At 44.0% G+C, this 15,979-nt stretch overlaps 1 protein-coding gene across 3 annotated transcripts in view; it reads left to right on the top strand.

Moving 5' to 3' along the window:
• TRMT10C (tRNA methyltransferase 10C, mitochondrial RNase P subunit) overlaps positions 1 to 15,979 on the top strand; it is a 21,735-nt gene extending 5,756 nt beyond the window's left edge. For 2 of the 3 annotated variants that reach the window (XM_077482480.1, XM_077482482.1), the window contains exon 2: positions 14,563 to 15,979. In XM_077482480.1, coding sequence (XP_077338606.1) covers positions 14,583 to 15,815 — 1,233 coding nt within the window. In that variant the 5' untranslated portion in view covers positions 14,563 to 14,582 and the 3' untranslated portion in view covers positions 15,816 to 15,979. Of the gene's footprint in view, positions 1 to 6,826; positions 6,873 to 14,562 lie in introns of those variants that run through there. The other variant, XM_077482481.1, reaches the window with a different exon arrangement.

The following is a 15,979-nucleotide window of genomic DNA, read 5'->3' as shown; positions in this document are numbered from 1 at the left end:
GAGACCCATCTCATGGGAAGTCGTATACTGGCCCTGCTTAGATCCTGAGTGAGACAAGCCTTCCATGCTACCTACACCACTTATGTGAGAAGAGTCACTATCCTTATTAATAAAGCTCTACTTTGTAAAGTGTTATACTAGACTTCAGTGGCAGGTACATAATCTTACTGTTGGAACTCTACTTGGTTCCCTGGGTTTTTGTTAATGTACACCTTCCCCCACCCGTAGATCCTGTTTTACCATTCTCCATTTACGAAAAACTGGCGCCCTTCCCAACCACACCCATTCTGTTTGCTGGTGACTTTAACTTCATCCTTGACCCTAACCTTGATTCCTCTAACCCACAGCATACAGCTTCCCCAGATCTCGCTCAATGAGCGGAAGCTTTTGCTTTTAGAGAACTATGGCAATAGAAACACATTGCGTTATGACTAAGCAAAGAATTTCGTGAAACGCGTCAACCATGCACCCCTACTATGTTGCGGTAATTGTTTTTCATGTTGGATTTTTTTATATATATATATATATATATATATATATATATATATATATATATATATAAATAAAGCTCTTTTTTCCTTCATTTTATTTATTTATTTTGGAGTGCGGTCATTTGCTTTACTTTTTATATTCATTGTCCAGACCATGGACTGGACCTGCACCTCATCATTAAGGATAGAATCATCACCTGGAGCGGTGTTACCTGTCTGCTTGTTGCATTGATTGAAACACATTGACTCCAAGGTGTTTTATCCTTAGCCCACAGATCAGGTTCCAGAATAGATCTCACCTTTGGTAGCTCTCAGGTGCTTACAAAAATTTCAGGGGCCTCGTATCTTCCAGCAGGACTTCCTGACCATTCCCCCTCAAGAATTGTGTCTCTGGCTGGGAAACCGTAAGGATCGAAAATGTTGCGCCTCCTATAGGCTTCTTTCCTTATAAAACTATGACCTTAAAATTTTGGCTAAGGTCCTTGCTGCTAGACTGGTTAAACTTCTGTCTGTGTTGGTTGATGTAGATCAAACTGGATTCATGCCAGGAAAGTCCCAAAGATATCAATTTAAGAAGAGTACTTGCCCATCTGCAGCTTCCATGCTCACATTCTCAGACTCGTGTCATGGTATCTTTAGCTATAGAAAAAATCTTTTGATATGGTGACTTGGAACTATATGATATTGGTCTTTCAAGCCTTTGGGTTTGGTCCCTTCTTTTGTAAATGGATAAGTATTTTGTATAAATCCCCAGTAGCACAAATTAGGCAGACTGCTTTCTGAACCCTTCCCCAGTGGAGCTGGGCACTAGACACGGCTGACCCCTCTCCCATTTTTTGTTCACTCTGATTATGGAGCCTCTTGCCACGGCCCTCAGGGGAGCAGACTCGGTGAAGGGCATATGGGTTGGCAGTATTGTCGAAAAACCTACCCTATATGCTGATGACCTAATTCTATTTTCCAATGACTCGGGACCCTCACTTCGTCCAACTCTGAACGTTATTTCAGAATTTTCCAGATTATTGGGGCTGAGGGTCAACTGGGACAAATCTCAAGCCTTGCCTACTGACCCTTAGGCCAAAGTACAGGCAGATCCCTCACTGCCGTTGACGTGGGCATCCTCTATCCGATATCTGGGAATTAACATTACTCCAAGGGTCTCTGATCTTGCCAAGTTAAATCTCTATCCTTTAGTCACCCAGCTCTATTTGAAACTGCGAGACTGGGATAATTTTAAGGTTTTCTTATATGCACTGAGACACTCCCCATTTTGGATCCCCAAAGTTTTTTTTTTTTTTTTTTTTTTGGTTTTTTAGCAATTTGACTCCATTATTGGAGGGCTAACCCCCGCCAGGATAAACAAATCTATTCTCAAAAGACCCTGGACAGAGGGAGGTTTGGTCTGTCTGGATCTTTAGAAATATTACTATGCTGCCCTTTTAACTCCTGCCCCTAACTGGGCGTCGTCTGACGAGACTAATGCAGTAGTCCTTGAGGCGGCATATTTCAGATCCTATGAGTCACGAGCAATGCTTTGTACAGAGGTGTTAAGGCTCCTTTTCCTCTCACACTCTCTATGAAAGCAGTGATTAAAGTTTGGCAACTACTGGTATGCAAGCATTGAAAGGATCCTCACACTCGGTCACCCGACACCCTCCTGTGGCTCAACGCACAACTTTCTGAATTTCTTACTGTCCCTGACCCAGGATTTTGGGCAGCCAGGGGAGTTAAGAGACTAGAATACATTTGTATTAATGGTTGTATTAATGGTTCCCTATTGTCTTTCGATTCTCTCAAGGAGAAATTTGGGTTTACTAATTGGCAATTCTTCCGATTTCTTCAAATTCGTCATGCGCTCACTACTCGATTTGGATCTCTCCCAGTGCTTCTCCTACAGTCTAACCTTAAATCTACAGACATGCTAAAAAGTTTGCATACCCTGGCAGAAATTGTGAAATTATGGCATTAATATTGAAAAAATGACTGATTATGACAAACGGTCTTATATTTTAAGGATAGCAATCATATGAAACCATTTTTTATCACATAGGGTTTTGGATCCTTTTTAAATTTATAATGTTAACTGAAATCACCCAAATGGCCCTGATAAAAAGTTTACATTCAAGTTTACGTGCCTTGGTACAGATACAGAAGGTAGCACACACAGGTTAAAATGGCAAAAGTTAATTTCCCACATTTGTGGCTTTTTAATCACAATTGGTGTATAAATAGTCAATGAGTTAGCTCTTACATGGCTGCACTAAGCAGGCTAGACACTGAGCCATGAGGAGGTAGAAAAGAACAGTCAAAAGACCTGCATAACAAGGTAATGAAGCTTTACAAAGATGAAATATGATATAAAAATATATCCAGAGCCTTGAATACTATTCAGTACTATTCATTTGCTTAATAAGAAGTAGAAAATTTGGGGATCTCTTGACCCCAAGCCAAGCTCAGGTAGATCAAGAGAGATTTCAACCACAACTGCCACAGGAATTGTTCAGGATACAAACTTCAGGGGGAATACAGGCTGCTCTGAAAAAAGATGGTGTGGTTGTTTTTTAAGGAGCACAATACGATGATACTTGAACAAAAAAGAGCTGTGTGGTCAAGTTGCCAGAAAGAAGCCTTTACGGTACAAGTTCCACAAAAAAGCCTGGTTATAATTAGAGGTCAACCAATAATATTTCAGCCGATATTTGGCGTTTTTTAATTCATCGGCCGATTGTGCTTTTAAAAAAGGCAGATTATAACTTCAGCGCGACTTGCAAATGACTTCTGTAATAGAAGTCAATGAAGAGATATAGGTGTGTTTTTTTTTTTTTTGTTTTTTTGTTTTTTTTTATATCTTAATTATACATACAAGTGAACTGATTGGAGGTTTATTTTGTTTAATAAATGTAAGAAATTTTCTGTATCGCTTAGTACTTAAGGCTGCTTTCACACTGGAGCGGGCAGGCGTTGACGGTAAAATGCTGCTAGTTTTAGTGGCGCTTTACCGTCATTTTAGCGGCGCTATTCGGCTGCAAGCGGGGCACTTATAACCTAGCTAGTGGCCGAGGAAGGGGTTAAATGTGCCTGTGAAGCCCTGCTGCCAAATCGCATTGCACACGCTTCGGCAGCGGTGGCCATTCATTTCAATGGGCAGGAGTGGTGAAAGAGCGGTATACATCACTCCAAAGATGCTGCTTGCAGGACTTTTTTTTATTATTATTTATTTTAATTTTTTTTAACACCCTGCTTGCGCATCGCCTCAGTGTGAAAGCAGGGGAACCGTTTTGCAGGCACTATTTTTAGCCCAAAAGCACCTGAAAAATGCCCCAGTGTGAAAGGTGTCTTAGATTTTATGAGATGAAGGGGGAAAAAAAGAAAATAAAAATCGGCCATCGGCCGCCGCGATTTCTAAATATCGGCATCGGCCAGAGAAAAACCCATATCGGTCGACCTCTAGTTACAATATGCCCAACACACCTTGGCATGCCTCGTTGGCTTTTTTGCGGCATTGGCGCAGTAAAGGCTTCCTTCTGGCAGCTCACCCATGCAGCTCTTTTTTGTTCAAGTATCATTTAATTGTGCTTCTTAAAAACAACCACACTACTGGCAGTCTGATGCAATGGGTCACTCCGGCCTGTAGGGGGAATTGGCACCTTCGTTTCAGGGGGGCCTGGGCGGGAGGCGGTGTGGGGAGATGTTAGCTGGAGGCGCAAGTTCGCCCACCGCCCCAATGTGCGCCCGCCTGGCCCATCCCTTAACCCCATGCAATACACCAAATTTGGCCGGCATCCTGTACAATACTTATATTACTATAAGTATTGTACAGGATGCCGGCCAAATTTATTAAGCACAAGAACCCCTCCTAGGTGGACAGATATGTCTCATGCTCAGCGGAAAGTATGACGGGTTGAGACTGCCTAGCCTGATATACAGGTTAAGACTATCTCACCGACCTGTTAACTGATAATTGCTCTTAATATAACTTTAGTTGCATCAAAGTTATAACTGTGACTGTTATTTACGTTCTCATATCCTTTTCATGTGGAAAACAAAAAAGGAACAATTGGTGAATTACTTGAAGCCACCACCTTTGACAAATGTTTTTTTATATTGCAATGTAATACCCTGTCTTTATTTAAAGATTATTTTAAAAAAAACTACACTGTCCTTTTTGGAGAGCAGCCTGTATTTCTCCTGTGGTTACCTGTGGGTTTTTCTTTGTATCCTGAGCAATTCTTCCACCAGTTGTGGCTGCAATCTTTCTTGGTCTACCTGACCTTGGCTTGGTATCACACCCTTGTTGGACTTCTATTGTTTTCAGTCATTGACAGTCATTGGTAGTGACACCGTTGCGTATAGTTAAGGGGCCAGTCTGCACACCTCTGTCACCTTCAGTCTGTTGGATGAACTTGGGACCCCAAGTTAAGTGCCCCATTTAACACATGTCACGGTCAACGTATGGAAGTGCACACCAGAGCCTTGCATTCTGCGACAAGTGCCATTGCCTTTTTATATTTCAACTTTCATTGAATTATTTCCAAAAGTTATGATTCTTTCATATCAACCACTAACTTTTATGTATGGTCTGCAGTTATGAAAGGGCTTCACATGTGCGGGGAAGTAGAAATCTTCATTTTTAAATAAAATACATTGAATATCACATATGTTAGTTTAAAAATAAATTAGCTTTTCAATGTCAGTGGGAACTTGTAGACAGCAGGTGTGTAGTAAGTGTGATACATTAGAGGCTGCCAGCAGTAGAGGTCACTGTCAGCTTATAATTAGTTTGGCCATTTTTATGTAGACCTTGCATCTATCTAAAGAAAGGGCTTTGCCAAAGTGACTTTCTATACTGTTGCACCATGACTACACACTGATGTTCCCATGAATCACTTCTCGGGCTGCTAGCCCATTCCATTATATTGAGTTGATTGCCTACACTAGCTGTCAGTTCTTGTTTATCTGCTTCCCAGAGCCACTGATGTCTGAGGGCTTTCACATTCTTTCAATAAATTATACAGATTATGTTGTATTTGTTTTTGCGGCCATTTTGCTGTGGACCCCGCAGTGCCTATTCTATGTTATTGGTCTTCTAGAACATAGTGGATACTTAAAGAATAAAGTTCCTCAGCTTGGGAATTTGGCTTAATTATACAAGTATCTGCCATTTTCTAGAAAACCAATAATACAGAATTGGCACGGCAGGATCCACAGTAAAAAGGCTACAAAACTAAGAGAGCATAAAATGTATCATTCAGCCCATCACTTTAGCCCTGGTTCACACTGATGCTATTTTCAAATCGCGCTACTTCATTTGTAGTAGCGCGATTTCAAAATAGCGAGGTCAGCGCGATTTCAGGTGCTACTTGATTGACATCGGTGTGGCTTCATGCCCAGATGTCTATTGAAGTCGCACCCAAATTTGGCAAAAGTAGGGCAGGAACCACTTTTGCAAATTGGTGCAGCGCTGCAAAATTGGTGTCGCACAAATTGGAACAGTGCCATTGCCTCCAGTAGGCTGCGACTTTTCATGTGATTTGATCTCTCAAATCGCATGACAAATCGCTTCAATGTGAACCTAGGCTTAGTCTGAGAAAGTGAAAATCCTCATTAGGCATAAGTGGCTGTGTATTTTGGCTATACTAGCTGTCAGTCATTGAATAATCAAATCAATCTAATGGAGTTGGACTGGCAGCTTAGGCATCATCTATGGGAATGCCAGGGCAAAGGGGGGCAGTGCACCAGCGTGGGAGCCATTTTGGCTAAGCCCTTTCGGTAAACAGCTAGGATGAGTGGTCTACACACAAATGGCCAAACTAAAAAGCAGCCCATAGTGACCCCTACCGCACGGCGGCCTTCAAGGTAGCAACGTTGTCTGTGAAAATGAATGCAGTAGAGCGATACCTAGCGGCAGAGGCTACTGAGGCATGGGATAGCAGCACCTAGCAGTTGCCAACGACCAAGTTCACACTGGCATTAAGGCCCCAGTCACACCTGAACATTCCATGAATGCGCAAAAAAATGTGTGAAAAATGCATGTCTCACTTGCGATGCCATTAATTCTTTGACGTCCCAAACATGTCCAGCAGATGAGTGTTTTTGCACACCACAAAATGCGTGACACTCTTTGGCGTGTTTGTCCCACATTGGGCTACCCTTCACAAAAGTGGTCAAAAACTATGCTATACAAGGTGTGAATAGAACCTCCTACTTCCCTGCACATGGTTAGTTGTTGATATGAAAGGGCCATGCATTTTGAGAATAGTTATACTAGCAGAAAAATTAAGGTTAAAAAATAAAATTCTATGTTTTTTCAAATCCACATATCTACACAGAGAGGAGCTGGGCTCTTAAACCACTCAAAGAGGGGAAGAAGATGGTGTTAAGGTAACTTCACAAATCATGGGTATGCATGGGAAGAGTGCATTGGAGAAAGTGGTGTACTGAGGTGGGCCACTGGAAGCAGGGGGGTGTACTGGAGGAAGTGGTGTACTGAGGGGAGGCAATTTTGTGCTGGGCAGGGGGCTGTGCATTGGAGGCAGGGTTGTGATGTTGAGGGTATTTGAGGTACAGGTGTGTTGAGGGGGTGATTGGAGGAAGAGGTGTGCTGGGGGAGGTGCATGAGAGGCAGAGGCCACAGTGGGGATGGGTTTGAGTGGGCTCTATACAGGTGTGATTTATTATTTCGTTTTTGTGTGCATAGAAGTTCTCAAAAAATTCAGTATGTACAGTATGTAATATTCATTTTAAATGCTTTATGAACAGGCAATGCCTTTTGTGAATGTTAAGTCTTGTGTATGAGCTTTAGCTTCTATAAATGCAGTGTGTACAGCAAGCTTCTACAAAGCATTTACAGAGCACTCAGCAAGTTTTGCTGAAGCCTTTATACTGTTATTCAGCTCCAGTTTGGGAATTTTCATAGGATTTCTGTCGCTTCAAACAAGCTGCCAGCAGGCTTCTGTAAGTTTCAGAACTACCTGAAGCTTGTTGACGTCCTGCTAAACCTTGCTGGCATCTTTTTAAATGTGACCGCACTACCATTGAAGCATTACTAAAGGCTATTAAATAAAACATACATATTATACGTACCCGCTCTGTGCAATAGTATTGCACAGAGCAGCCCTGAAGTTCTTCCTCCTCTTGGGGGTCACCTGCCCTCTTCCTCTCAAATGTCCGCTGCCATTGCAAGCACTTGCTATGGGGGCGGTTGTGTGGCCTCCCTCCCAAGCTGGGCTCTGTGTATCGCACAGAGCATGGCTCTGCCCCTCTTCCTCCTCACTGGTTTGATTGACAGCAGCAGGATCCACTCGTTCCCATTGCTATCAATCTGCCCGGTGAGGAGGGAGACACCACCGGGAGCTGCTGCTCTCGTACACATCGCTGAATCGGGTTCAAGTAAGTATGGGGGGGGGTGGGTTATCCTGGACACAGAAGGGTTGTTTTTTACCTTAATGCATAGAATGCATTAACCACTTCAGCCCCGGAAGATATTACCCCCTTCCTGTCCAGAGCACTTTTCTCTTTCATTCATTGACGGACACAGCTCCAGTAATCTTGACCATAGGGTTATTACGCCACCGTCAGGAGAGGACTAGGCAGAACATGTAATACATGTGAAATCAACAGACCTTTACAGTTACGCGCAGGGGGCGGTCCCTCTGGTAATAACCCTCAGCCTGCTTCCTGCAGCTCAGTTTTTTTCTGCCTAGTGAAGGAGAAGGACCTAGGCTCCCTGCGGGACCAGCGGCCCTAGGCTTTTTTCCGAATTTTTGCCTTTTGCACAAATTTTAAGATCCTGTGATCTGCTATCAACAGCCGGCTGAGTGACAGGCTGGATAATCTAGATCCTTGTAGTCTCCCCAGCCTGGCTTTCGAGTGTGTGCAGACCCAAGCTACATGCTCCGTCCACGACATGCCCCTCAGGCTCCAGGGGTGGCCGGTGAGCGCAGCACTCCAGGGCACTCATATGACCGGACTACCGATGTCCTTGTCACAGTGTGCCGTGGCCAGCAGCCACCCCCTATTGCTCGGAGACTGGGTCTGTGATGGGATTGTCCCTAGCTCGTCCAGATGGTAAGTACAGCTCTTCCTGCCTCGGCGGGATTGAGCAGCTGGGCATTCCTTGTGAGGTTGATTAGGGGGTCCCTCTCTTCTCTCCCTGTCCCTATTCCCCCCCCCCCCCCCATGCATGGCAGATGCTGCATGACGGGCTGCTGAGCGGTGTTGGTGTACCTGAGCCAGGGGTCCTCTGGGGGGGCTCTGTCCTTAGATTGGGGCTGCGCTGGGTGTCTGTGTCCCTGAGTGTGTGGAGGTCTGCATGTGCTGATCGCCATAGCGCTGTTCTGCCACCATTATCTCTGTTCATTCACTGTGTACAGTTGTTTGTCGGCCATTTTCTGTGTGCCTCAGTGGAAAGCATGGTCGGGGGCCATTTTTCTGAAGTTTGGTGGCCATTTTCTTTGTGATTGTCCCTTATACAGGGCGGCCGATGGCTATTTTGTTGAAGCTCAGTGCGGTTTTTTTCCTCAGCACTGGTCCCTGCTGCTCAGAATGGCACGGTTTTTTGCTCGGCACACCTGGGAGCTGATACTGGGCACAGACACCTGTAGCTGAACGGGGTGGTGAGACCTGCGGTGGGAGCTCCTCAGTCTGCAGCAGCTAGGAGGTTGGGATTGTGCACCTGTCCTAAGTCCCCAAGGGGGGCAGACAGGGTGGGTCAGCATGGCTTCAGAAACTGGTATTTCTTTCCCAGAACTCCCTGCAATTGCAACCGGCTTGTTTGCAAACAGTGCAGTGCCTTTGGATGCTTTGGCAGGCCTTAAAATGCTCCTTGCCAGGGTGGAAGCAGTGGGCAGGCGTAAAGGTGGTAAAAAGCGGCCCCTGCTCCCGTCCTCCGGGGAGAGCTCTGACGCAGACTGCTGAGACTGGCGGCCCCTGCTCTGTTTCAGATGATGCTGACCAGGACCGACCGGACAGAGAGGAGTATTCCCTGTCCGGGTCCATGCAAGACAAAGCGCTAGTTGGAGCACTTATCACTGATACCCAGAAAAGGATACAGCAGGTTCCTCTGCTGCAGTAGCGGTCCCTTTTGGGTCCCGTAAGCCAGCCCATACACCTAAGGTGTTTCCGTATCTGACTTATTTCAATAAGTTCATATACAAGGAATGAGGAAGTCTGCAATGGATCTTCTCGGTTCCTAAAAGAATGGAGGTGCGCTACCCCCTTTGAGGAGAGCCTTCTTCAAAAAAATGGTCAGCTCCTCCGGTCTTGGACCCCCCAGTATCCAGGTTAAACAAAGTAACCACGATCCCGGGAGAGGGGACTCCTGCATTTAAGGACCCTACCAACAGGAAGGCCGAGGCAGTGGGCCGCTCCTTGTTTATGGTTGTGGGGTCAGCAATACAGCCAGTACTGGCCACAGCACTAGTGTTGCAGACACTTACTGAATGGGCAAAACTTTTGCACCATGAATTGGAGAAGCAGCAGGCTACACCTGTCTGCGTGGAATTAGCAGACCAGTTAGTGCACGGCCTTAAGTACGTTTGTGACGCGATCCTGGATACGTTTCCTTTGCTCTCCAGGGCTTCAGTGTCAGCAGTGGTGCTGCGGCGCCTGATTTGGCTAAAATACTGGTCTGCGGACCAGACATCTTAAAAAAAAAAAAAAAAAGCCTTGATGGATCTACCCTTTTTTGGGTGAGCGGCTCTTTGGAGCCTCGTTGGATGACATTATTAAGAATGTCACAGGTGGGAAGAGTACCTTGCTCCCACAGGCCAGGAAGACTAAGGATATACAGTAAAGTAAAATTTAAAAAACGCATGTGCACAGATACGTGACAAACCTATATTTCACTTGTATGTCTTATTTAATTTGAGTAACATGAATTATCATGGTAATTGACAAATACCACAAATATTAATTGAACAACTTCAATGTAAACATATGTGTAAAAAAGAAAATAAGTGTCTCTCATTGAACTCAATAGAGTCCTTTCCTAAGAAAGCAAACAGAGTCCCTCTTGGTGCAGAAAAATAAATAAGCCCTTCGATCCTCCGGATTGAGATATGCAAACACCCATGTGCCGATACCACCACCTTGAACAGATGTAGGCTTTCCGAATATATCTGACCCAAAAGAACATATATTCCAAGGGTCAATCACGCTTTAGTATGAGGCGACTGTAAATCAGTCAAACCAACGAGCACTGGAACTTGGAACTCAATAATGAAGATATCTTCATGGACATAAAAACACACAGAACCAGTATCCTCCGATCACAGGGTAGGCCAAACTCCCAGAAATGGACACACGGGATGAAACAATGGAGCCATATAGCGTAATTCCATAAAACAACTCAATTTATTAAAACAAATGTCAAACTTACATTTAAGTAGTTGATCTAGCGCTTTTATATAGAAAATGGCGGCAGTGGAGTCTTCCCGATGCGTTTCGTCTGCATAGACATCATGTTGTTGCGGCAACGCGGGATCAAAATCGTAGGTTACCTAGACGATCTCCTGAGAGCAGCTTCCGCCTCAGAATTAAAGGAGGATGTGGCGATCACCATGCAAACCCTGCAGGAATTTGGGTGGCTGTTGAACCTTAAAAAGTTGGTGCTTATACCGACTCAGCACCTGGAGTATCTAGGCTTACTGCTGGACTCCGTGGAAGCGAGAGTGTTTCTCCCTTTAGACAAACTGCAGACTCTCAGAGCCATGGTGAAGCTGTTGTTGAACCGCGGGTGGTCGTCGCTGAGCTTCTGCATGCGAGTCCTTGGCCTCACGGTGGCCTCCTTCGAGGCAGTACCATAAGCCCAGTTTCACACCAGTCTTGCAGAAGGAGATATTGAAAAAAGGGGACAAATCTCCATTTATCCCTGGATCTGCAGATTCGGGTGAGCCAGTCAGTCAGGGACTCCCTGCTCTGGTGGCTGAGATCCTCGGCACTTCATTCTGGGAAGTCGTTCCTACCTCTACATTGGTCAGTGATCACAACAGACGCCAGCCTGACCAGCTGGGGTGGATTACTGGGAGTACAGTCCACCCAGGGCCTTTGGTCAGGGGAGGAATCGAAGCTTGTCTTGCAAGTCGCCCTATCTGGTTATCCACAAGGATAAGGTGGTGTTGCATCCACAACATTCTTTTCTGCCGAAGGTGGTTTTGGCTTTTCACATCAATGAAGACGTGTCACCATCTCTGTGTCCTAAACCGACACATCCTAAAGAGGTGGCCCTCCATTCCCTGGACGTGGTCCCGGCCCTAAGGGTATATCTGTCTCCCTTTCAGAAGTCAGACTCTCTGTTCGTTATGGTATTTGTTCCAAAAAAAGGGATGTCGGTCTCGTCGGCCACCATTTCCAGGTGGATCAGACAGATTGTGATCCAGGTCTACGCCTTGAAGGGGCAGGTGCCTCCCTTTCCTGTCACGGCCCATTCCACCAGGGCAATTGGAACCTCTTGGGCTTTCCGACATCAAGCGTCAGTCGCTCAAGTGTGTAAGGCAGCGACTTGGTCGTCCGTTCGCACTTTTACAAAATTCTACAAAGTAGATGTAAGCGCATTTTCTGATGCCAGTTTTGCAGGGGGCCGTGTAATGTTGCAATTCTGCACTCTTTCTTCTGTTTAAAAAAACAGTTACTTTTGAGTATTAATGCACTGTTGCATTTGTTGGCCGCAAGTTCTGATGTGTTCCCACTCCTCGTTATGACACTGCTTGGGGACGTCCCTACGGTTAAGATTGGAGCTGTGTCCGTCAATGAATGAAAGAGAAAATAGGATTTTTGTACTCACCGTAAAATCCTTTTCTCTGATGTTCATTGACAGACACAGCACCCTCCCCTCCTATTGATTTTGCTGCTTGTTGACGTACTGAGCTGCAGTAAGCAGACCGAAGGGTTATTACCAGAGGGACCGCCCCCTGGGCGGATCTGTAAAGTTCTGTTTTCATATGTATTACATGTTCTGCCTAGTCCTCTGCTGAAGGTGACATAACCCTACGGTCATTACTGGAGCTGTGTCCGTCAATGAACATCAGAGAAAAAGGATTTTGTACTCGCCGTAAAACCCATCGGCACTGCTTAGCTTTAACTGACTGCCGGGTCCTGCGACATTGTACCCAAACAAAATTGGCGTACTTTTTTTTTTTTTTTTTTCCTCCAAATAGAGCTTTCTTTTGGTGGTATTTGATCACCTCTGCGGTTCTGATTTTTTGCACTATAAACAAAAAAAAGAGCAACCATTTAGAAAAAAAAATAAAACATTTTTTTTTACTTTTTGCTATAATATCCCTCAAGAATATATATATGAAAAAAAATAATTTCCCCAGTTTATGCCGATATGTATTCTTCTACATATTTTTGCTAAAAAATTGCAATAAGTGTATATTGATTGGTTTGCGCAAAGTTATGGCGTCTACAAAATAGGGGATAGTTAACTGTGGGGGGGGGGGGGGTGACAGGGAGCAGTAGATCTCTGTCATGACACAAGGCAGAACAGGGAAATGCCTTGTTTACATCTCTCCGTTCTACCTCCTACACACCGCAATCGCGGGCTACCGTCGAACATAAAGCGGTTGTAAACCTCCATTGCATGCACCATAAAATCCATGTATCTCAGCCATGTGTGCACATGTATGTATAAGCTCTCCAAGAAGCACCAATCGCTGGGCGTGTCTTCATTCCTGAGGTCGGGAGGCACATCATCAGACTCTCCTCCCATCTCTACACTCCCCTCAGCAAGCACAGTATTGTAGCGTCATCCCTTGTTGGCTGGCCACACCCCCTCACGAGTACAGACCAATAGGAACTCTTGTAATGCACCACATGACTAATCATGGGCCAATGAGGATATGCCAAGGAGGAGGTAGGGGTAGGGAAATGTTACTGAAAGCTGAACACATAATATCCCTCATGGATGACCATGAGAAAATGGTAATCTGTGAGTCAAAGGAGCAGGGGCGCATCAACAAAATTTTTTATTTATTTATTTATTTTTTAAATGTGTCGCTCATAAAGCATGCAAGAAAGTAGGAAGGATTACATATTGCTGGATGACTTCTAATGCTTAGCTCTACAAGGTACAATGCTTACTTTTTTTTTTTTTTTTTTTTTTTTTCAGGTTTACAACCACAAAAAAAAAAAACCTTAGGGCTTTAGAAACACTTTATTGCAGATAATGCATTGGGGTAAAACTTGGCAGGGGTTGCTGAGCAGCATAGTAGGATAGCTCCACCCCTCTCCTCCTCTGCAAAATGCCAGAGGAAACATCTGGAGCTCTGCGCCTTCTTCTATCTCCTCTGCCAGCTGACAAGAGGAACTAAGCCGTGACCCACCACCAGCTATTCATGGGGGAGAGAGTGGAGTTGTGACTGGTGGCTTTTGTTGTTGGCAATGACCGCAGCTGCAGAAGAGTACTGTCATTCAGAAAAATGCGAACCTACAGCAACACTTGCCGGCTACCGCACTTGTGTGAGAGATTCCGGTGTAGTAGCTACATAAGCTGCCAGCAACTACTGTACTCTTTCTGCCCTAAACAGGTTCAGTCCTTGCAACCTAAAATGATCTTGTAGAGGAGATCAGAGAAGACACAGGGCTGCACAATTACAAAGAGGTCTGGAAACTTTCAGAGAGGGTGGGGGTAGTGTGGCTCTTCTGTGTGTACTGTTATACACAGAGAAGGGAGAGGGCTGCAGTATGAAGAAAGGGCTGGGGCTCATTTCTGGCTGTACAGTAAGTTTGTTATAGGAATGCTCACAAATTGGGTTTTAGCTTGAGATGGAGCTACAGTCAGCATTGACAAAAAATTGCATTTTATTTTCAAACCCCTGCACATATTTGAATGGGACCAGCTTCAGTGTGGTGGGTTTAATAAGCTTTCATCTTATGGTGAGAATTCTTAAAGTTCTATGTTCAACATTCCAAAACTGGAACTGAACAAAAGCTTCATCAAAACTGCCTGAAGCTTTACAAAGCTATACAATGTTTACTGTACATACCGCTATACAAACTGAAGCCCATATGAACAAGGCTCAACAATATGTATACTAATTTAAAAGTGAATATGTTTTTCTTGCTTTTACAGTCTCGTGTTCATCTTCCAGGATGGCATTTATTAATGCAGTATTGAGAACTGTTAGGCCTTCTACATTCCCATTATCGATAAGGTGTGGAAATAAACCATCAACATTTAAAGTATGTGACCAGCTCGCACAATGTAGAATGCTGACACTGACCCATTGTCAGAGGAGTCAAAACAAGCCTACTTCCACAGAAACAGTAAACCTAGACTCCTGGAAAAATATTCTTCGAAGTGGAACCCAGAGCACTACTGATCAAGAAGAAGAATCTGAAGCACAAGAGGAATCCACTATAGAAAGTATGCAGAAGGTTGTTGATATGTGGAGATTAGCAGGAAAAGCTGTTCCAGAAAATATTAGCACAGAGGAGTTGCAAGAACTTCTAAACCTACCTACCAAATCTTCAAGAAAGAAATACTTGAAGGAACTTTTGCTTAAAGAGTTCAGAAAGAAAAACAGGGAAAAAAAGAAATTACAAAAACAAGAGTTGAGGAGTGAAATGGAAAGTCACCCTGAAAAAAGAAACACATACCTATTAAAATTATTTACTGCAAGTGAGGACGCTTTTCATGGGTGGCGAACTGCTCAGGCAATGATACATGGGCAACCATTAGTATTTGACATGGTATATGATCGATATATGTCAAAAAAAGAAATAGAGAACACAGTTAGACAGCTTATGATGAGCGAAGGGCTTAACAGGAAATCTCTTGATCCGTTTCACATCCACTTCTGCAATTTTCAACCTGGTGGTGCATACCATAGTGAACTGGTAAAGCGTTATGGTGAGACATGGAATAATCTTCTAATAACTGCCACAGAAAAATGTCATTCTGACATCTTTCCTAGAGATAAACTTGTGTACTTAACAGCTGATTCTCCAAATTTGTTAAAAGAATTTGATCATGATAAGATTTACATTGTTGGCGCATTTGTTGATAAAAGTCAAAAGAAAGGAGTGTCTCTAGGAAATGCAAAGCGGCTAAAATTAGCCACTGCAAGACTGCCACTGGACTACCTGAAATGGGGCATAGGTGGAAAAAATCTTACCCTTAATCAAATGATTGAAATACTGATGACTGTAAAGGACAATGGAGATTGGAAAAATGCGCTTTCATTTGTCCCAACAAGAAAACATACTGGTTTTATTCAAAAGTCAGAGGGGAGGGGAGAAAGAGGTCCACATAAGATCACCAGCAGCAATTCTGTCCACCAAAAGTCGAAATGGTGGGATGAAGTATATAAACAAGCTCGTTAATTTTTTTTATTTTTAACTTGCTTTTCTATTAGTACTGTATTATTTTGTGTATATATTGCAAATAACTGTATGATACAACCTTATGTATGCTGTGATGTTTTGAGCTTTCGTGACATTATTTGTGAAGCTTCATCATTAAATAAATCGGAAATTAGAAGGCTCTA

Source organism: Lithobates pipiens, unplaced genomic scaffold (assembly GCF_037356315.1).
Source record: "Lithobates pipiens isolate NorthernLeopardFrog02 unplaced genomic scaffold, aLitPip1_a1.2 Scaffold_16, whole genome shotgun sequence".
Lineage (NCBI taxonomy): Eukaryota > Metazoa > Chordata > Amphibia > Anura > Ranidae > Lithobates > Lithobates pipiens.
The sequence above is the reverse complement of the archived record's forward strand: the minus strand, read 5'-3'. Positions and strand labels throughout refer to the sequence as shown.